Raw genomic sequence first — 22974 nt, forward strand, 5'->3', positions numbered from 1 at the left:
TAATTTAACCAGTAACTTTCTGTGTGGCACTGTATCAAATGCTTTAGCAAAGTCTAAGTAAATCACATCCACTGCAATTCTAGAATTGAGGTCCCTACTTACTATTACTATTACTAGGTATTAAATCTGTTTTCTAGAATGCTTGGGGCCTGGGGTTTTCCAGAAAAAGGATCTTTCAATAATTTGGATCTCCATACCTTAAATCTGCTAAACAATTTAACCATAGAATAAACGCAATAGAATTTTCTTTTACCTCCAATAAGGATTAATTGTATCTTAGTTGGCATCAAGTACAAGGTACAGTTATTATTACAGAGAAAAAGGGAATCATTTTTAAATTATACTATATCTGTTGTATATTACAACATTAAGGGGGTGATTTATCAATGTTCGAATTCAATTTTTTGCAAGAATTCGATTTTTTTTGCACAAAAACTCACAAATTCGATTTATATTTTTAAAAACTCAAATGCTTGGTATTTATTATGCACAAAAAACTCAAATGTAAAACGTATGCATCTAAAAGCTTGTGAGTTAATGGGAGTTGTCATAAACAAAATTGGTCCACCCCTGGGTGATTTTTGGTTCTGCATAAGTTGAAGTTTGTTAACTATGGCTGTGGTTTAATCCAAACAGATGGAAGACCAGTGATATTTATTAACAACTTCCGTTTATGGGAATGGTAAATGTATAACTGAACATCGATAAATTTAATTTGTAATATGGTCCAAATTATATATATGTAAGCAATGGGAAAGCAATAATTATAAAATATAGTCATCATTTGAGAAGATTGGGAATTAATAAGAGCACATATGGAAGGGACTTTACAGTGAAGTTGAGGACCACCACGTGAAGTATGGCACTGGAACAAGCTGATTTGGCCAGATTTACATAGTGGGTGCCTCTAGGACAACTGCCATTCGTCGCCCCCTGTCCCCTCTCCTTTATTAGTGCAAATTTTCATCATCTGGACTGGAGCAATGGGGATTGGTGCATGGGAAATTTAAAAAAATACTGTATCTCCAGTACATCTCCAGTGTTTTTGAACCAATGTGGGTGTGGTTGGGCAGCATGCCGCACCCCTAAAATCCTGCCGCCCTAGTCCCGGGCCTAGGTGGCCTTTCCACAAAGCCGGGCCTGCCAGTGGAAGCTCTGCAGAGACTGTTGCACAAAAGGCATTTGATTATCCCCCATAGCCGTGCCTTGTTTCCCAGCATATCCTGTATTAATTCATCTGTGCATGAGCCTCAGTGCACTAGCTTTCACTAATAATTTGTCAGGCCTATGTGTACAGGCATTAATGGGGAGATATTTTGGCATATGTGGAAGATGGGGTGCTATTAATGTTACCCCTACTTAATTTAAATTTGATTACATGAATACAGAGTTTCATAAACTACTGGGAGAATAAAATACTAGTATTATATTTTAGCCTTTCAAGTCTCGTTGAATATAATGAAAAGGTGTACTGTGGATTGCTCGGCATCAAATTATATATTCGAATGTAAAAATAATTATAGGAACAATCAGCGTAAACCTTTAAATATATACTGAAAAACTAATCAAAGTTGGGATATGTTTTGTATAATAATCAAGAAAGCAATCCTGCCCACAAGAGGCTTTCTATCTTTTCTTCCGTCTCATCAGTGCTTATATCAGGAAAACATTTACATAAAATAGTAGTATTAGGCCTTCATGCAGCAGGGAATCTGAAGCAAAAATGTACAGTATTCATATACAAATACATTCTAGGTTAAGGGTTATTGTTGGGACTACAAAAATAAGCACATTTGGTTTATATCAGGGCTGCAAAATATATGCATTCTTGCCTGGTAGGTGGACCCTAAAAGGTTAGTATGGGGTTGAGATTAAGTTGTTGATGTGTGGTGCATAGAAATGTTGGATACATTTGCCTTCCATAAATAGTTCAATAGACTATAATATAAATGTATAAATAGTTCAATAGACTATATTGATAGAAAGACATTTCAATTAAAATTAAATTACTAAAATAAGGCAAGTCATGGTGCGTAAATGACCAAGAGCATAAGCATCCCCCCCATCTTATGTTTTAGGTAGATTGAGGCAGGTTTATCAATTCAAAATTCTGGAATCCCTTAGTGCCTCCCTTCAAGTTGTTATGTATCTTCTTGTATAGTCCCACCCACACTCAGGGTACAAACAGCACTGCAAACAATAAGAAAATAGTATAGAAATATAAAATAATAACAATAACGTTTGCTTTCTAATAGTAGGAGGCTTGCAGCTGTGTTCTGGTGCCTTTTTTATTTTTTATATTTGGGAAACCTCAGAGTTCTTAGGTAAGAGTAAGAGATTTACATTTGTGTATTTTTGTGTGTGAACCTCATACTCTCAATGAGTAGGACCAGAGACTCTATTGCTGAGGCCTACCATAGATCAATGCCTTCATTCAACACACTTGAGCCCCAAGATATAGGTTGTGTCACCTGTATTTCCGAATAAAGACAGAAAAGATAAATTTTGCCGTGTACAGATTCGCCGCAAACTTCCATGTTTCAACTGCAGCAAAAATTCAAGGTCAAAAATTTGTCAAGTGGCTCGTTTCACTTTGAGCAGCAAAAAAAAGACGTGCAGTGAAAAAAGGCGCCTGTGACAAATGCATATGTCATTTTATCCTTCCCCTCTCCTTTCACATCAACCAATGGGATCTGAGTCGTCCCACTGTCTATATAAGGACATATGCCTAAATATAAGGTTTACAATTACAATTCAGCAAATTTTAAGACTAGTTTGAGAACTTTGACACAAAGCAAAACATGCCAGATTTACTCAACACAGTCTAAAAAGGAAAACTTTGTTAGTGGTAGCCCCAAAGCAGAAACAAGGTGCCATGACAAAAACACCCATAAACTGCAATGTAGTTTGGTACAAAAATGTTCTGCAACAAAAATGCTTCGCAAATTTTTTGCCACTTAATTTTTTTGGCAGTTTCGCTAATTTTTCAACAAAGCAAAACAGGACAGATTTGCTCATCACTACAGCTGAATTATATTTCAGTACAACAGCATTGTATCTCTCATTGAAATGCGTGTAATCGTGTTTCATGTTCTATATCAGTAATGTACAGTCTGAGATTATTCAACACAACTGTCTCATCTACACAAAGTTTGGCACTGATTCTAAACGTCATGTTCCTTTTCTGTTTATTCAAAAGATTTCAGCAGAAACTAATAAAAATCAACTGTAAGATTGAGGCTAAATGAAGAATATTTAACATTTACATCCTGTTGAATGCCTTTGTTTTGAACTTGAGCAACCTGAAAAACTTCCTTCTCTCTATGGCTTCTGACTCTGTCCTCATTTGTTCTCCTGCATATGCTGATTACTATGCAACAATGCCTTCAGCTTGTGGTTCCATTATTTAACTACATGCACAGTCATGGCTGACCCTTTCTGATCAATTGCCAATCCATACAAGTTTGACTGATAAAAGAGCCAATTAGATTTAAGAAAATTAAGGGACATCACCAATGTCAACCACTTATTAACAAAAGCTGAATTCCATGCAGGCCAAAATAAAACACAACTATTTCAATTAAAAAGGCAAGCTATACACACCTTTTGTGATGCTTTGACTATCAAGAGTAAATGTCATTAAAACACTTCATAATTATATATGAATATGTAGAAGATTTAAACCATTCACAGCTTGTGCAATGAGCTGAATATTATGGAGTGATACAGGGAACATACTAAGTTCTATAAGTCTATGCCCAAAGTTTTGGTCATACTTGATTTATGTTAAATCTCTTTCTACACTGGCTAAAAGTAAAATTGGTTGAAATGTTTACTGTTCAATAATATCACAGTTGGTGATCACAAACTCCTAATAAACATGTAGGGGTTCATTTATTAAACCTCAAATTTATATGGTCAAGGGGAAAACTCACAAATTTTTTTTTCAAGAAAAGAAAAAACGAGAATTTTTAGAGATTTATTATACCACAAAGCTGCTAAAATCTGAATCTGAAAATACTCCATCTCAAACCCATCAAAGTCATGTAGAAGTCAATGGCAAATGTCCCTGAAGTTGTTTCTTGACATTGTAAATTGCGTTGGATGAACTGATAAAGTCAGGGTTTTCATCCGATAAAGTCGAGTTTTTGCAGAAACAATTTGATTTTGAAAGTTGAGTTTTCAGAGCGTCAATTGTAAGATTCAAATTGATGCTCAATTTTGTCATAACATTTTTTTTGAATTATTGATAAATGAGATAAATTTGTGGATCAGAGTCTGGACGACTTGTTTTAATAAAAAAAAGGAGATAAACTCGAGTTTTTAAAAAATAACCCCCATAATTTGTATTTCAACCCTCTATTTTACTATGAAAAAACATGCTGTTCATATGCAAAGAATTTGCTGCAAAGAAGACCCCCAAGGGTGCTTTTTGTGCATACTTAACCTAGTTCACCAGAATTGTTTTTTTGCCATTTTGAATTTGTTTCCAGCTCATTGTTATGATGAAAAGTGGATGAATTGGAATTTTTCTCCATTTTTAGAATAATTTCTCAAACATAGTAAAGCTTGCTGACTCATTAATAATTAATTTTGATACGGATCATATCGGAATGGTAAAATGCACAGATTTATTTTTTCAAAGATGAGTGATAATATATTTCTACTTAACAAGACCTATTTGTGTCAGAATTCCATGCTTTTCTGCTTGAGCTTCTGTCTAAACTACGATAATATACGCTCAGATCATTAAGTAAAAGAAAGCATGAACTAGAACCTATTTATACTATATTTATACCATTAAATTATAAAAGTGAAATGTTTATTAATTGTAATAAACAGCAATTCAGTCAGGACAGTTGTCATTTATAACTGGGAAAAGTAAGACATAAAAAATATAATTTACTGTCAATTATTTTCCCTCTGGAAATTTTCCAAGATGATGCAAAAATAAATTACGGAAGAAGATAAATTTACGCCAAATATCATAAAATTTGTATTTTCTTGTCATTCTTTCGTTTAGTGAAGAAAACTATACAAATATGTACCGATAATGGACACATTTTCTATAAAAAAAAGAAAACAGACTAAAAGGTTAAATGTAAAATTGTAGCTCATTGAATGCAAATTATTTGTGTCAGTATTAATCACATATGAACATATATTTTACAGTAGTGTTGAAATATTGTATTGACATATAGGGATGTAGCGAACCGCCGAGTATGTGTTCGCGAACGCCGTTCGCGAACACCGGCAAAAAATGCGAACAGTTTGCGAACTGTTCGCGAACTTCGAACATCCGAAAATCGTTCGATTCGAACGATCGAAGGATTTTAATCGTTCGATCGAACGATTTTCGTTCGAATCGAACGAAAATCATTCGATTTTAGCGACCGAATGGTCGAACGATTTTGACGCAAACACCTATTGGCGAACGTCGCGCGACGTTCGCGAACTTGCGGCGGACGCGAACAGTCGAAGTTCGCGCGAACTAGTTCGCGCGAACTAGTTCGCCGGCGAACAGTTCGCTACATCCCTATTGACATATATTACAGCAGTGTAAAATATTGTATTAAGTAGGAATGCACCTTATCCACTATTTTGGATTCGGCCAAACCCCCGAATCCTTTGTGAAATATTCGGCCGAATACCAAACCGAATCCTAATTTGCATATGCAAATTATGGGTGTGAAGGGAAACATATTTTTTACTTCCTTGTTTTGTGACAAAAAGTCATGAGATTTCCCTCCCCGCCCCTAATTTGCATATGCAAATTAGGATTTGGATTTGTTTCGGCTGGGCAGAAGGATTTGGCCGAATCCAAATCCTGCTGAAAAAGGCAGAATCCTGGCCAAATCCCGAACCAAATCCTGAATTCGGTGCATCCCTAGTATTAAGTGCCAAATTAAAGTATTTTGCTCCTCTTTTAGCTTGGTCCTTCTACAGCCAGGCATATCCATTTTCATTCTGCTCTAGAAGTTTTTTGTCATCATGACTTACTTTTAATATACTCCTATAAAAAAAAAACATTCCCTATAAAAATATGAATCCATATTATAAATCTATACTAGTACCATAGCTTATTGCTTGAATGGAAGATTTGGTTCTTTATAAGTCCCACTTGAGCACCAGCCAATCTTGGTAGAATGAAGTCACTGCCGAAATCCAACAAAATGGAGTAGAATAGATAGAGTTTGGAACTACACAGAGGCTGCTTCCTCTCAAAATTTTAAAATACAGATAAAAATAGTTGTGATGGTTCAACTAGATAGTATCATATGCCCATATACTTTATTTTATATACAGGAAAAATCTACAAAACACAAAGGTATTCATCCTTTATTTGGCAGAATTACAGTACAATTGTGGTATTGCATTAAAATACTCACCAGCAGGAGGCATTGTTATCAGGATGGGATCACTTATTAGGAATCCTTTGCTATTGGAAGCATTTATGTAAATGCTATAGTCAGAATAAGGAACCAGACCACTGAGGAAGACCCATCTGTTGCTTTCTTGACTGCGGTGCAAAATGTTTTGACCATTAAATACAGCAAAAGTCTCACCACTTTCTGAAAAAAAGAAAAAACAAGCAAGGATTTGAGTGTGTGTTTAATCAGATACTTGATTATTTGCAATGGGTTATTGTGGTTAAAGGGGGTAAGGGATTGACCTCCCCAAGAGTGTTTTCTTAAAGTTTCCAATAAAAGCCATTCAGGCAACTGCTTTACCCTTTGAAAACTAAATTTTAGGCAGTATAGAGCCATCAAAAGTACAAAACTGTTTCATTAACACAGACCTCAGTATTTTATACATATAGTATCCCTCAGCATCACTGGATGACATCTAATGAGCAACATAATGTTGTATCTCTTCATTTTTGTAGTTAAATTTACTATTAGTGCATAACATAATTGTTTGCATTAAATAATATACTCACCCAACTGCTTACTACGCTCCTCTACTGACCTGCTACTCAACTCTTCTCTCATTACCTCCTCACATGCTCGCATTCAAGACTTTGCAAGGGTTGCACCCCTCCTCTGGAACTCTCTCCCACGGTCTGTCCGACTTTCTCCCAACCTTTCTGCTTTCAAGAAATCTCTTAAAACGCACTTCTTTCGAGAAGCCTACCCTCACTCAGCTTAACTACCAAATGCAACACCACATACAGTATCACATTTCTCACCCACTTAATTCAATCTTGCCCACTCCCACACCTTGTGTATTACTCCCTTCCCTATAGAGTGTAAGCTCTTTCTGCATAGGGCCTTCCTCACTTTTTGTACCGGTATTGATTGTGATGTATGTAACTCCTTATGTTCTATGTATATAATTCATGCGATTTAGTTGTATAATCACATTTACTTTACAGTGCTACACAATATGTTGGCGCTATATAAATACATGTTTATAATAATAATTGAAGTGCTGATAAATATTGAGGTATTAAATAGTCATTAATTGTACATTCTAGAGAGCTTAACATATAGGTGCACATTTACATAGGGTTGAATATCGAGGGTAATTAACTCTTGATATTCGACCGTCGAAGTAAAATCCTTCATCTTTGAATATCGAAGGATTTACCGCAAATACTTCTATGGAGCGATTAAATCCTTCGAATCGAACGTTTCGAAGGATTTTAATCCATCGATCGAACGATTTTCCTTCGATCAGAAATTTGTTCGAAAGCCTATGGGGACCTTCCCTATAGGTTAACATTGATGTTCAGTAGGTTTTAGTTGGCGAAGTAGGGGTTTGAAGTTTTTTTTAAAGAGACAGTACTTCGACAATCGAATGGTCGAATAGTCGAGTGAATTTTAGTTCGAATCGTTCGAAGTCATAGTCGATGGTTAAAGTAGCCAATTCGATGGTCGAAGTAGCCAAAAAAAACATTCGAAATATTTTTTCTTCTATTCTTTCACTCATGCTAAGTAACTGTGCCCCATAGTCATTTTTATGTTTTGAGTAACAAAATGCTCCAAAAACTGTATGCTTTCGTTTAAGACATTGCTGTTTTTTAAAAGGGAATAATAAAATGCATCCCATGGAGAGAAAAAAATACTTTGTTTATGGATAATCTATTTTGGTTGACATTTTCCTGTTCCCTTAGATTTTCATTAGTTTGAAGATGTGATACATGATTGTTCCTCTTCATAAATGTATCACGGTGATGAATGCGTCTCTTGAAATGTAGAAGAATGTAAGCAGCCCTCATTTGTAGCATGTTGGTTAGGAATGTAAGACGTTCTGAAATCAAAATGGACTTCACTGAGGAGAACTCTTTCAATATGGTTAATCCAAAGATCATTGTGAAAGAATGGCAAAGCTATCAGTGACTGTAATTAATCCCACAGGGACTCCTAACCTTATTAGCTCAAATTCACCAGTGCATAACTCCTGGGGTCCCTGAAATTGAAAACAGCTCACACCATATTTCCACTCCCTTCGTAATTAAAATGTTCTTTATTGAAAACCTTTAAAGGGCATTATACAATGAGAAAAATTGGTCTACTTCACCTTGTCTATATATTCCGTGTGATGGCTTTGGGAAAGACCTCTAGAAGGAGACTTTAGTATGTAGAAAAGTGTATTACAGGGGAAAAACATGAAGAAGGATTAAACTGGGGTAATATAAAATTGCCAAATAAAATGTGTTAAAGTGGCATAATTTAAATTAATTTAAATGTATAGTATTGTATTGTAAATATAGTGGAAGTTTGAAATAGGATCATACAGAATCAAAAAGGATTCCAGGTAGTTTGATCTTTTTGCATTTATCATATTATTTTCCAAATTATTCCAGTACAAAACATAAATTACTACTACTAAAATTTGAAATGATCTTCACTTCACATATTTATATGGAAACTGACAACATTAGTCAAGATCTGTATTTATGTTACTGGATGATTCCATGAGTCATTGTATCTGCTCTACCGATTATTGTTCTCCAAATAAAATGCTTTTGAATGAAACATGGTCAAATGTAAATAATAATATGAAATAAATATTGTCTCCAAATGGCATGAGGTTGTCATAACTGAGAAATGAGAATCTGAATGGCTAATTCATCAAAAAATTCAAAAGTCAAAGGGGCTCGAATGAAGGATTAGAATGAAAAATACTTCGAATTTCAAAGTTTTTTTTGGCTACTTCGACCACAGAATTGGCTACTTCGACCTTCAACTACGACTTCGAATCGTACTAAAAATCTTTCGACTATTCGACCATTTGATAGTCGAAGTACTGTCTCTTTAAAAAAAACTTTGACTACCTACTTCGCCACCTAAAACCTACCGAGCACCAATGTTAGCCTATGGGGACCTTCACCATAAGCTTTCTAAGCTTTTTTTGATCGAAGGAAAATCGTTTCGATCGATGGATTAAAATCCTTCGAATCGTTGGATTCGAAGGATTTAATCGATCGATCGATTTTTAATTCGATCGTTCGATTGAAGCATTTGCAGTAAATCTTTTGACTTCGATATTCGAAGTCGAAGGATTTTACTTCGAGGGTCGAATATCGAGGGTTAATTAACCCTCGATATTCAAACAATAGTAAATGTGCCCCAAAGTTTTCAAAGCACATGTAGGTCTATAGCAGAATTAGGATTGAAATTAAAAACTGATGGTGCATGTGAATACTGGTGACTGGCAGTGAGAAGGGTGCCTCCCCATAGCAAACCAAATGTTGCCACAGCTGCAGGCCCTAAGATACACCTGTGAAAAATACTATGCACAATACAATATATCATATATTTTGTTCCCAAATATCTAAAGCTCCATCTTAAACATTCATGGATGAGAGGCTTTTACAATTACATTCATTATGAAAATTAGAAGCAGGAATAGACCAGGAATACAGTAGCAAGTGCAAGAAACCAGACATTAAGGGGCTCATTTACTAAGCTCGAGTGAAGGATTCGAATGAAAAAAACTTCGAATTTCGAAGTATTTTTTTGGGTACTTTGACTATCGAATAGGCTACTACGACCTTCGACTTCGAAAAGTAAAAATCGTTCGACTATTCGACCATTCGATAGTCAAAGTACTGTCTCTTTAAAAAAAACTTAGCCTAGCCTATGGGGACCTTCCCCATCACTTTTCTAAGCTTTTTTTCATCGAAGAAAAATCCTTTGATCGATCACTTAAAATCGTTCAAATCGTTCGATCGAACGATTTTTATTCGATCGAACGATTTTTATTCGATCGTAGGATTTGCACTAAAATCCTTTGAATATGATATTCGAATTCGAAGGATTTTACTTAGATATTCGACCCTTAGTAAATGTGCCCCTAAAACTACAAACTAGGAAATGCAGACAAAACAAGGGAAACACAAACCCTGTTCAAGCTCAGCAGCAACCTACATACTACGGATGGCCTATTTACAAAGTGTCACAGTTAGAAAAATGGTCTGCAGGTTTTTTTTTTTTCAAGGAACTATGGTATTCACTTTGGCCAAAATATTATTAAAACTTGTCCAACTTCTCACATTTGGAAAAAATCCATTTATTCAAGATAGGGTGTGAAGAAATATAACAAGAAAAGATGATAAGTATTTTACTACAAGCCGATAATAGGTTCAAAGTTGTTGAAATGTCATTGAAATCATCAGAGTGACTGATATTTCTATTCAATGATGTTATTCCCATGACTATCTAAACTACTCTCTGGAAACTGTTTAAAGTTTTATAAACAGTGGTTAATGAGTAGTCACTAGTATTAGGGCATTTTACATGTAGACACCAAAGCTCAAGTTCAAAGGTTTATTTTATCAATGTCCAAATTTATCTCAATATTTTCTTCTACAAACGCCAATCAAATCCACTCAGGTTTTTTTACGCTTATTTATTATTACATTTTCCCAAAAATTTGCTTTGCGGGTAAAAATCTGATTTTCACGTTTTTTCCGGAATTTTTCATCCGATTTTCACGAATTTCACGTTTTTTTCAGAATTTCTGAAAACTTTGGGGTAGTGCACGAAACCCAGCGCACATCAAAAAATCATTGGGACTTCTCCCATTGACTTATATGCAAACGCGACAGGTCTGAGATACCGGATTTTCAGATTTAGACTTTTCCATCCTCTGAGTTTAATAAATTTGGAAAAATTCGTGATTTTTTTTAAAGTCTGATTTTATAATCAAAAAAATATCATGATTTTTGCATTTGGAGATTAGTATTGTCAATTTCCCAGCTGTCCCTGTCATGTGACTTGTGCCTGCACTTTAGGAGAGAAATGCTTTCGGGCAGGCTGCTGTTTTTCGTTCTCAATGTAACTGAATGTGTCTCAGTGGGACATGGGTTTTTACTATTGAGTGTTGTTCTTAGATCTACCAGGCAGCTGTTATCTTGTGTTAGGGAGCTGCTATCTGGTTACCTTCCTATTGTTCTTTTGTTTGGCTGCTGGGGGGGGGGAAAGGGAGGGGGGTGATATCACTCCAATTTGCGGTACAGCCATAAAGAGTGATTGAAGTTTATCAGAGCACAAGTCACATGACTTGGGGCAGCTGGGAAGTTGACAATATGTCTAGCCCCATGTGAGATTTCAAAATTGAATTAAAAAAAATCTGTTTGCTCTTTTGAGAAATGGATTTCAGTGCAGAATTCTGCTGGAGCAGCGCTATTAACTGATTCATTTTGAAACAAAATGTTTTTCCCATGACAGTATCCCTTTAACTTTCTTCTTTATTTGCATGTGCCTGGACCCAGGACCATTGCATCAGCCTGAAAAAAGTGAATGCCAGATTTGGGACTGGTTGTTGGCCTGTGCTTCTCCTCTATCCGAGATCAGCCCCTGTGCGGGATTGGCCTAATCCCCATATACTGTTTGTCTCAAGCAGAAGAATAAATATGGCAAAAGTCAAAAGCGATGTGCAGTTGCCAAATCATTTATTATAAACAAATGGGCTTGTTGAGGTAAAATAATAGATAATAAAATAATACAACTAAATGTCTGTTCTGAGCATAAATACTACTCAAGCTTTTCTAATCTAAATGTGTATTCAAGAGGCAAGTTTTCTTTTCCATGGTTAGAATTCAATTTACTATAGACATAGACTTAGTTTATCTGTAAAGTAATAATGTTAGGGGCTCTCAGACATAATTAAAATTCTATCTAACTACAACCTGTTTTTGTAACAATGTTCTAATCAGTGGATTCCATGCACATTATTCTCTAAATCAGCCTTTTGTCAGTTCCCTGTGCTTTCGATAGTCTGTGTAAGGAAACAAAACAATGTTTAACTGAAGTGCTCTTCGAGTGTTCTTGACTTGATAGAGACTGCATGATTGTCACACTCTTACTTTCCAAATTATAACTATCATAATTGTCTTTATTAAAAGTGTCATCTTTCGTTTATACTACAGAGCAATGAGTTATTTGGACTACATTTAATAATATTGATAAACATGGATTATGAATAGTGATGGGCGAATTTATTCGCCAGGCGTGAATTTGCACAATTCGCCTTATGCGAATAAATTCGCGAAGCGGCCGGCGAAAATTCGCCGGCATCAAAAAAATGGACGCTTGCATCCGTTTTTTGGATGCCGAAGCATTTTCACCAAAAAAACGAATGCCGGGGGCAAAAATAATGGACCATTTCGCGAATTTTCCGCCCTTTCGGGAAATTCGCACGAAATTTGCAAATTTTTTGGTGAAACTTAGCAAATTCGCCCATCACTAATTATGAACTATAATGTAAAATGCAATTGTAACATATACTATTAGGGATGGGCAAATTTGACCCGTTTAATTTCGGCAAAATTTCGCCGCCGGTGAAATGTCGCGGACACCCATTATAGTTTATGGTGGCAAAAAAAATGTTGACGCGCGGCTTTTTTTCTTGACGCACAACGCCATATGGGCATCATTTCTGCAACGAAACAAGGCGAAAAAATTCGCCCATCCCTACTATACGTTCAACTCATATAAAACCTTATATCACTGTTTTCAGAGCAGATTTTACTTGTGGTGGGCAGGGTTCCTTAATACTTTGAGGAAAATTAATTCAAATTTGAGATTGAGTTTTTTTTCCAATCAATTGAGAAAACATTGGCTCGCCTGGTGAGCCTCTATAGAAATCAGTAGGAAATCTTTTTTCAATGTTGAAGCTATTATATCCTTCATGTTTTTTTCAAACATCAAATTATTAAAATGTAAAATGATTAAAAACATAAAAAATCATTAAGCAATGCAATTAATGTTTAAAAGGGATTTGGTAAAAATATATATTTTTTTTTTTACAAAATGTATCTGTTAATAGTGCTTCTAGTGCTTCAAAATCCGTTTTTTAAAAGACCAAACAAATTTGTTTATATTTCATTTTGAAATCTGACATGGGGCTAGACATGTCAGTTTCCCAGGTGCTCCCGGTGATTTGACTTGGGCTCTGATAAACTTCAGTCACTCTTTACTGCTGTGCTGCAATTTGATGTGATATTAACCCTTCCCCCCAAAAAACAGAACAATGAAAAGGTAACCAAATGGCTCCCTGACACCTGCATTGCTAAAAATGCTCCCATGCCCTAGTGGTAGATACGAGAATAGCACTCAATAATAAAAATCCAAGTCCAAGTCGCGACTCCTTCAGTTACATTGAATAGGAGAAACAATAACTTATCTGAAAGCAGTTCCATTGTGCAGTGTTGGCTCATTCTGAAAGCATATGACCCGGCACAATGACCTGTGATATCTATACACTAATATTCCAGCAAAAAAAAAAAAAAACATTAATTGGTTCAAGAATACCATTTTAAATGGTAGAATTCATTTCTTTTAAGTGTCTTACGCAGTGTAATACAATACCAAAAATTTAGATTTAAATGTTAGTAAATAGGCCCCATAAGTAAGAATCAGCATAAGAAGCAACTGTGCAATTGTGTTAAATTTACTGCACTTGCAGCAGTGTTCAGCAATGAACCTGAGCTGTGTGTCTGTAGGGGGATTTACAAGTATGCAGAAAAGCACATTAAGGGGCAGATTTATCAAGGTGAATTTTCGAATGAAAATTTTCGAATGAAAAAAAATTAGAATTTTGAGCTATTTTTGGTGTACTTCGACAAAAATTCAAAAATTCAAATATCGAAATTGATCATGTACTGTCTCTTTAAAAATTCGACTTCGACCATTCGCCATCTAAAACCTGGTGAATTGCTGTTTTAGCCCATGGGGGACCTCTTAGAACCTATTTAGAGTCAATTGGTGGACTTTGAAAAATCTAAGTTTTTTTGGGAAAAACTTCAAATCTAATTCGATCGAATGCGGTATTCCTTAGATTCGAAAACAGGCCTATTCGGCCAAAAAAAAAAAACTTCGACTTCATTTCGGTTGGTCTTTTTGAATTCGAATTTTGAAGTTTTTTCAATTCGAAATTTGACGCTTGATAAATATGCCCCTAGGGGTAGCATTCCTCCCAACTGTCACTGTCAAGAGGGGGACAGTCCCTCTTTTGACAGCTCAACCCACAGTCCCTCTTTTTTTTACTGGAAAGTCCCGATTTTCTCTGCACTGAAGAGCCAGAAAAAGAAACAATATTTGTAACTTAATTGGCTTTTGGCAGAGAGCCCAGAACAGCCACAGCTGCAGATAAGATATGTTTGTAACAATTTTGAGGTAAGCAAATAAGTAATTGTAACAATATAAGATAACAGGTCCCTTGGGAGAAGTTAGACTATCTTAAAGGGCAATTCACCTTTATTAGCAAAACTGTAATAACTGAAATAAGCCACCGAAATATGTTCAGACTTTCATAACCTGCCAAATGTTGTAAAATGAACATGGTAATTAGGGGGTGTGGCCACAATAATGGGCATGGTAATACAAATCAGAGGAACCTAAGGCCCAAAATATGCACCAGGGTCCACGAATCTCCCATCAATGTCCTGCCCACACTGTTGTAATTAGTCATCCAGTATATAATAGACCTGGGAGAGACAACTTAACCTACTTAAATATTTCACTGCTTCACATAGTTATAGTTCCACAAGACCTGAAGAGCTGCTTTCTCTTAAAGCAATTAAAGATGTATTAAAACTATAAGGCAATCTATCACACTTCCAAGGGTTCCAGAAAAATTCGATGGTGACCTGTCTTTGTATAACTTTGTTTAACGGAAAATCGGCGGCATGTAAATGAAGATTATCTGCCTCCTGAATTGCTGCTCATAATTTATAGTTGCCAACAGAGGTTTTTTCTCTCTCTAGGGAACACTTGAGAAAGATGGACCAAACGGCGGCTTGTGCTGAGTTAAAGGCTGAAATCCATAATCAAATATCTAGATTGATTGTGTCACTTGCACTCTTATTGATTCCAATTGGAGGGGCTGACCAGAGAGAATAATAAAATGTGGCTTAAAACTGATTTATGGGAGCAAAATAAATCATTTGGTGAGTGGTAATCAAACTGAACTGTTTAACTCTTGCCGCTACAGAGATCAGATATATAGAGCTGCGGATAAGAGTAAGGTTCATGTCAAAGTAGGACACCTAGAAAACGTGCTTAGTATTCTATAACTACAGGTATGGGATCCATTATCCAGAAACCCGTTATCCAGAAAGCTCTGAATTATGGAAAGTTTGTCTCCCATAGACTCCATTTTATCCAAATAATCCAAATTTGTAAAAATGATTTCCTTTTTCCCTGTAATAATGAAACAGTAGCTTGTACTTGATCCCAACTAAGATATAATTAATCCTTATTGGAGGCAAAACGAGCCTATTGGGTTTATTTAATGTTTACATGATTTTCTAGTAGACTTAAGGTATGAAGATCCAAATTACGGAAATATCCGTTATCTGGAAACCTTCAGGTCCCGAGCATTCTGTATAACAGAAGAAGAATGGGTCAATTTACCAAGGTTTTGGGGAGCCTACATATAATTTGCTGTGGGGCCTACTCACATCTAGTTACGCCACTGGTCAATAACCTCACTCACCAGAAGGATGGACACGATGGAACTTCATGTACTTGGTGCAAGAAGTGTCTTTGGGTGCAGGTCCTTTAATGAATGCTGTCAATGTGAGGACAATTTGCACTTGTAGCTATTTTTGAAAATCACCCTTAATGTTTCCAGTGCTTTAAGAGGCAAGAGTGTTGTTTTCAAGTCCAGGGAGTGGTGAGTAGTGATGGGTGAATTTCTCCCGTTTCGCTTCACCGAAAAAATTGTGTATTTCCTGGAAAATTCACAAAATTCACGAAACTGTGAAAAATTTCGGGGAGATTGTGAAATCAGAAAGTTTCACGAAAAAATCATAAAATTCTGGCATTTTGGCGAAAAAATTACGAAGATCAGACATTTTCATGAAAAAATTATGAAAATCTAACATTTTCCCGAAAAATTTTGAAAATCGGAAATTGACGCCCGCGTCCAAGCTGACGCTGGCATTAAAGTCAAAGGGGCGTCCGAATCGTTTTGGTGCATGCTAATTTTGACACAAGCCACTTTTCGGACGCAGTCCAAAAAATGTTGACACTGGTGAAATTTCGCAGGAGATTGGCTCATTTATTCGCCGGCGGCGAAACGTGGAAATTTGCAGCAAATTCATGCCAGGTGAATTTATTCGCCCATTACTAGTGGTGAGAACCGCCATGTTTTTCTCCTAAGCTGCCAATATCTATCTGCCTTTCTGGCCATCTGACCTTCCTGCAGGCACCCTATTGTGTTATAAAACCATTTCAAGTAGTGAAAGGACATGATTGGACATAACATGAAGGTCTGAAGCAAATGAATACCAAGGGGCAGTAACATATGAGTTGTAGCATGTAATCCCTATAAGAACTTAGAAGAACATCTTAGAAACGCAGAGTGATTGTAGTACACTCTAATTCAGTTTTTGGTCTACAGTTGTGACAAATGCAGATGAACTTAATGAACTATCAGAAGTTACAGTATGGGCCACTCTGACCCAAAAATTGCCTTCTCCAAAAATATGTGAAACTGCAAAAAAATATTCAAATGCAGGATGTTTTTTCATGCAAAAATATTTCAAATTATGCAACATATTTTAAAGTGCGCAACATTTTTTTTCTATCCATTACTACAGGAGTTTTTTCTCATCCCAACTACCAGCATGTTCCTCATTTACTATTCAGATAAAGTGCAAAATACAAAAACTATTGGCATGCTCTGCTATGTGTTTTCCCACTATGCATTTACCCCAGTCCCTACCACATCACCTTAAAATTCTGAGTGCACTAGTAGACACAAGTTGGCCTGGTGCAAAGTTACTTGTGCAAAACTCGACCACTTTTGTGTTGCACAAATTAGATCCAGGTCAGGAGGGAATACTCAGGCACACCTTCCAGCATATGATTTCACAGGGTGGTTGTCCAGTGATTCCTCTACTTTGTCCAGGGCTGAATATAACCAACAAGTTCTGTCTATACCAGGAGTAAAGTACAAGTCTTAACAATCTAAATGTTGTCCCTCGTGCTTCAGTTTCTCATTTGGGGTGAGAAAGCACAGGCACAGGCACTTTCTATATGGTGTGTTGAAAAACAATGTGATCATCACCTAAACATTATCTAGAAAGTTCTCTTATAGTTCAGTCCCAATATCTTCAATATGTACTGCAATGTGTACATATTTTAGCATAGTCATTTACAATGATCCAGAGAAGGACAAAAAAAATACATTGATAGATTCTTTAATTTTTTTTGCAAATCTAGAGAAAAAACCTTCCTGAATTGCAAATTCTCACTGTAAGCCCTATGGGGTAGGGACCTCTAGCCTTTTGTTTCCTTGACACTGAGCACTTAATCTGTATTGTAATTATATGTTATATTATATCTTATATTTATGTGAATTGTATTTCTAATAATGCACTTATTGTTACTTTTTATTTCAATCAGGCCCGGATTTGTGGAAAGGCCACCTAGGTCCGGGCCTAGGGCGGCAGGATTTTAGGGGGGCGGCATGCTGCCCAACCACACCCACATTGGTTCAAAAACACTGGGGATAGCTGGAGATACAATCATTTTGTAAATTTCCCGTGCTCAATCCACATTGCTCAGGTCCCGATTATGAAAATTTGCATGAATAAAGGGGGGCACGGGTGACGAACGGCAGTGGGCCTAGGGGCGCCGGCTCTGTAAATCCGGCCCTGATTTCAATGACCCCTTATTTGTTACTACTAATTTATTGTTTTGCTGTACAGTGCTTTGCCCTCAAGGAGCGCTATACAAATAAAAATATATAGTGAATAAAGTACCCCCTTTTGTAAAATATAAGGATATTATAAATTACAGAGGAGTTTCATGACCATATAAAAACACGAGGCCGAAGGCCGAGTGTTTTTATACAGGTCATGAAACTCCGAGGTAACTTCTAATATCCTCATATTTTACAACTGGGGGTACTTTATTTATTATAATACACAAGTTTCGGTGAGTCATGTGACAGAAATTACATCAGAACTCACCGTTTATAACTGATGACATCAGAACTCATCGTTTATAAGGATATAATTTACAGGATATTCATGGCTTTTGTGTATTATACATACATACATACATATATACATACACACTGGCCCAGTCCCTCAGTAAGTATTAGTATAGGCGCCTCTATCACAGTTGATAGAGGGAGGTTTGTACAGTAGGTATCATGATCTTCACTATCCTATTAACATCTTTAACTATTGCTCCCAAGCAATTTTGTGGGTATCTGAGCAAGAGTGAGCCCAGTCTGCCCCAGAAGACCAACATCCAACTACATGTAATCCCTACAATAAATACTGGAACGATCTTTAGTTTCTCCAAACATAATCTCTGCTCTAAACACAGTGTATCTTCTCTAAACACAGAATGCAATCGCCAACACTTCCCCTGCTCTCTCTCTCTCTCTCTCTCTCTCTCTCTCTCTCTCTCTCTATGTATATATATTGGAGACCTCTCTAGAGCTATCAATCCAAATCCTGGCTCTAGCTAACTGCAGAGTATGTCTTATAACATAAGTACAATATGTTATATAACATATGTCTCTCTTTTAGTGATGGGCGAATTTATTCGCCAGGCGCGAATTTGCGGCGAATTTGCGGCGAATTTGCGCGATTCGCGGCAGGCGAATAAATTCGCCAAACGCCCGCGAAAATTCGCGGGAAAAATTTGCCGGTGTCAAATTTTTTTTCGAAAAAGCGGACGCCGGCGTCAAAAAACGGGCGCCGAAACGGCGCAAATTCGCCCATCACTACTCTCTTTATATGTTGTGCCATTCTCAAGTTCCACCAACTCAAATCCCCACTCTAAACACAGAGTACATTCTATAATACTCCACCTTTTCTCTCTCTATATATATAGTGGGCCCCTCTCTAGTGCCATAATCCAAGTAGCCATTCTAACTGCAGAGTATTCCTTATAACACTTCCCCATTTCTCCTCCTCTCTCTATAGTGCAAATTTACTAACCTCCGAAAATTCGTCAGCTACGGCTTCCCTCACAACGCAACACTTCCCCAGGCATAGATTCGCCAGGACAACACTAAGGGGCCGATTCATTAACTTCGAGTGAAGGATTCTAAGTAAAAAAACTTCGAATTTCAAAGTGTTTTTTGGGCTACTTCGACCATCGAATGGGCTACTACGACCTTCGACTACGACTTTGAATCGAACTATTCGAACTAAAAATCGTTCGACTATTCGACCATTCGATAGTCGAAGTACTGTCTCTTTAAGAAAAAAATTCGAACCCCTAGTTCGCCATCTAAAAGCTACCGAACTCAATGTTAGCTTATGGGGAAGCTCCATAATTTGCATTTGCAGACGTATATGTTGCAGCAAATACATTACACTACACAAGCCCAGGGAAGCTAAATAAAATAAAATAAAGTTATTATATTGCCCTACACATGAGCCCACTGTATAGTTTATGTGCCATATGTTAGGAAATGTAGGGGGGAAGCCGGGTTCCCCACAAAAAAAGTAAGATCTTTTGCAGCCTATCACCCTGAAAAATGAAGGGACTAAAAAAAATTTGAACTATTTTTTTGGGAACTTCTCTGTACTCTATTGCACTTCGCCTGGTCTGAGGTTGCGAAGGCAAGTCTGGCGCAAGAGGAAACGTTCAGTAAAATCTGCATCTTAGTGAATTTGCAAAGTAACGCTCTTTCGCCAGACGGAAACTTCATCTGGTGTAAGAGTGCGAAGTAGCCAGAGTCTATCTCCTTCGCTAGCGGAGTTACGCCAGCGACCATTAGTAAATTGACCGAAATGTCATCACACTGGCTAACTTTCGCCAGCGTTAGTCACTTTGCCCCAAAATATATAGTACAAAACTGCCATAGTGACGGTCTCTTGTCGTCTACGCCTGTTAGTAAATGGTCGATGTCTCTGCGGATGAGAATTTTGGCTAATTTTCACCAGCAACGGCCACTTCACCCTTTAGTAAATCTGCTCCTATAAATGAAGCACCTATCTAGTGCTACTTATCCGTGCTTATGTTTAGGCAAAGAAATAAAAGCAGGCGGTAACTTAAGCAATATGCTCCAGATTGTCCCTGTCCCTTGCATCCAGCTGGAGAACCCCTTTTACTTTATCATTAAACCATCTCAGCATATGGTGAAAAAAAGAATATCCACTGTAAATTGGCATCATGTGATGATTCTCTACATCCTTATTGTGTTAAGTTTATTTTGCACATAGGCAGTTTTGTCAATTATAGGCCACAAATATACATATATATATATATATATATATATATATATATGTATATATATATATTTATATTAATGCCCTTTGGTTATTCAACCTTAGAGCATGACAAAAGCTGATCAAATAAACGTCATTTGCTGGGAATGAGCCTTTCCCCCCTCTCCCTGTCAAACCTTGTAATTACACTGCATTTACCTGCTGCGTCAATTAGCAAAGTACATTGTTAACATGAAAGAATCCATCTCGTTTTTAAGACCCGCTTTCCCACCACTAAAATATGCAGGAATTTTCGCCTTTATTACCATCAGGAGATAAATGGCTGATTTTCCTTGCTGAAGAATATATAATGGTTAAAAAGTCACTTTTTTCTTCCAGCTCTACATAAATCACAGAAGTAGTCAATATTTAATAATGCTTGCCTTGGTCTGTAGTCCCTTGATCACCCCTGTCATGTGTTATAGCTCCCTCTTCGATATCTTTGACATAAAAGCCCAGCTTTACTGCAATACTAACATGGAGAGGGTCATTACGGATCGACATTTACCTTAATCTGTGACTGCCAACCATGAACCGATAAATTCCAGCAGATTCCACTGGGAGAAATCAGTAAACTTCTCAGTGGAAAGAAATGAAAGGAAAATTCTGCCGAGAACGGAATATATTTTCTACAAGGGCTGCTCTGCAAATGGGTTCTGACTTCTGAAAGTTCTCTCCCTGACTTGCTTTGCTACATTTAATGCCATTTTGATGGCTTGAAAGACAGGAAGACAATGGGCGATGACATGTTGCCGAGGGAAAGCAGAATTTTACTCTGCAGAAGACATTGCCGAATTAAGCCCGGGAGATATGATTTTTACATTATTCACCATCCTGTCTGAGCAGATAGGCTTGTCTTGTCACAACTCCAGCAGAAATGTTGCTTCTCTCTTCTCTTATTTTTAATCGATACTTACACCACATAATCTTACAAGTGCTTCACGGCAGAATACACAGGGCTTCATTGCATAAAGAGGAGAAGATGTCAGGCTTTGAAAGAGGTCAGCAGAGACTGTCTATCATATATTAAAGGAAGCGGCACATATGTTTCCCAAAACGATACACAAAACACAGCTTTTTGTAGGATTCTTTTGGGATTCCTGTATATAATGTCACATTTTTTTTCTAGCTGCAGTAGAAACATAGATCCAGTAAGTATGACATTACAGGAGTAGCCCTCTGTGATTTATATTTATATATAGCATATGAACATATCTTATGCCACTCTATCCAACATGGGCGAGTGCTAGTGCAACAATAACAACTTGCAAAGATCTACAAATCTGATATGAAGGTAGTGCTACATAGATAATTAGGTGGCAACAAGTCATGTCAGCAATATATTTTGGGCAAACCTTTGTGCAGAATCTGGTACTTGGCCAAATGCAAAAACTATGGATTCCTTTTGGCAAACGATGCCAGGGGTTTAGAACTGTAGACACAGTTACAGAGGTGCACAATCTCTGGGTTTGCTTTTCTCTTTAGAGTGATTGTTCACATGAATAATCACAATTTGCATAGCTCTATAAGTTTAATGTAATTGAGGGGTATATGAGATGAATAGAAAGAACCAGGCTTTGTCCTGGCTAGGTGTGCATTGAATCTGGGATTCTATTTTGGTAAACATTTTGTAGAGATTTGTAAATGGCAAATTCGAAGGGACCCAATTCATTATGTAGAACTCCTACTTTAAAGCTCTAAAAGCAACAATGGGTTGTTAACAGATTTATTTAATTTGAACTGGTATTTTACAAAATTTAAAGAGAAGAACTTTTTAAAAAAAGATACCTTTCTGTATCTTCTCCACAGTTTGTAAGGGCAGAGTGATAGTACCCCCTTATGATAATCAGCACCTTTACACAAAGATATTTTGGATTAGTACATAAGAAGTTAGGTGCACCAGGTCATAGGGCAATATATGTTGGCTAACGACTCTGTTTGGGGTTCAGCTGGGTTCCAGCAATTAAAGTTTGAATATGCAAGTTAGAGTTTTGATTCCAAACAAATGTTTGCGAAAGATTAATTTAATCCAAAAATTATGGAGTTGGAGCAACATTCGTTTTGTAAAAATATAAGTGGGGGGGCGTTATACAGTCACACAATTAGGGGCAGATGCACTAAGCCTCGACTGTTTTTTTACTTCGGGGTATATTTATCAAAGAGTGAAGTTAAAGATCACCACAGTCCTCTAGAGTAAAATTCTGCCACTCTCCAGTCATTTCTATGGGATTTTGAAAGACGTATTGATCAAAGAATGAACTTTCACTTTCACCCATTGA

General features: G+C 36.8%; 1 protein-coding gene across 1 annotated transcript in view; it reads right to left on the reverse strand.

Moving 5' to 3' along the window:
- Positions 1–22974, reverse strand: part of ush2a.L (Usher syndrome 2A (autosomal recessive, mild) L homeolog) — a 442265-nt gene that overhangs the window by 202544 nt on the left and 216747 nt on the right. Inside the window, exon 38 of the mRNA XM_041562401.1 lies at positions 6390–6561. Within this exon, the coding sequence (XP_041418335.1) occupies positions 6390–6561 (172 nt within the window). The remainder of the gene's footprint in view (positions 1–6389; positions 6562–22974) is intronic.

Source organism: Xenopus laevis, chromosome 5L (genome assembly GCF_017654675.1).
Source record: "Xenopus laevis strain J_2021 chromosome 5L, Xenopus_laevis_v10.1, whole genome shotgun sequence".
Taxonomy (NCBI): domain Eukaryota; kingdom Metazoa; phylum Chordata; class Amphibia; order Anura; family Pipidae; genus Xenopus; species Xenopus laevis.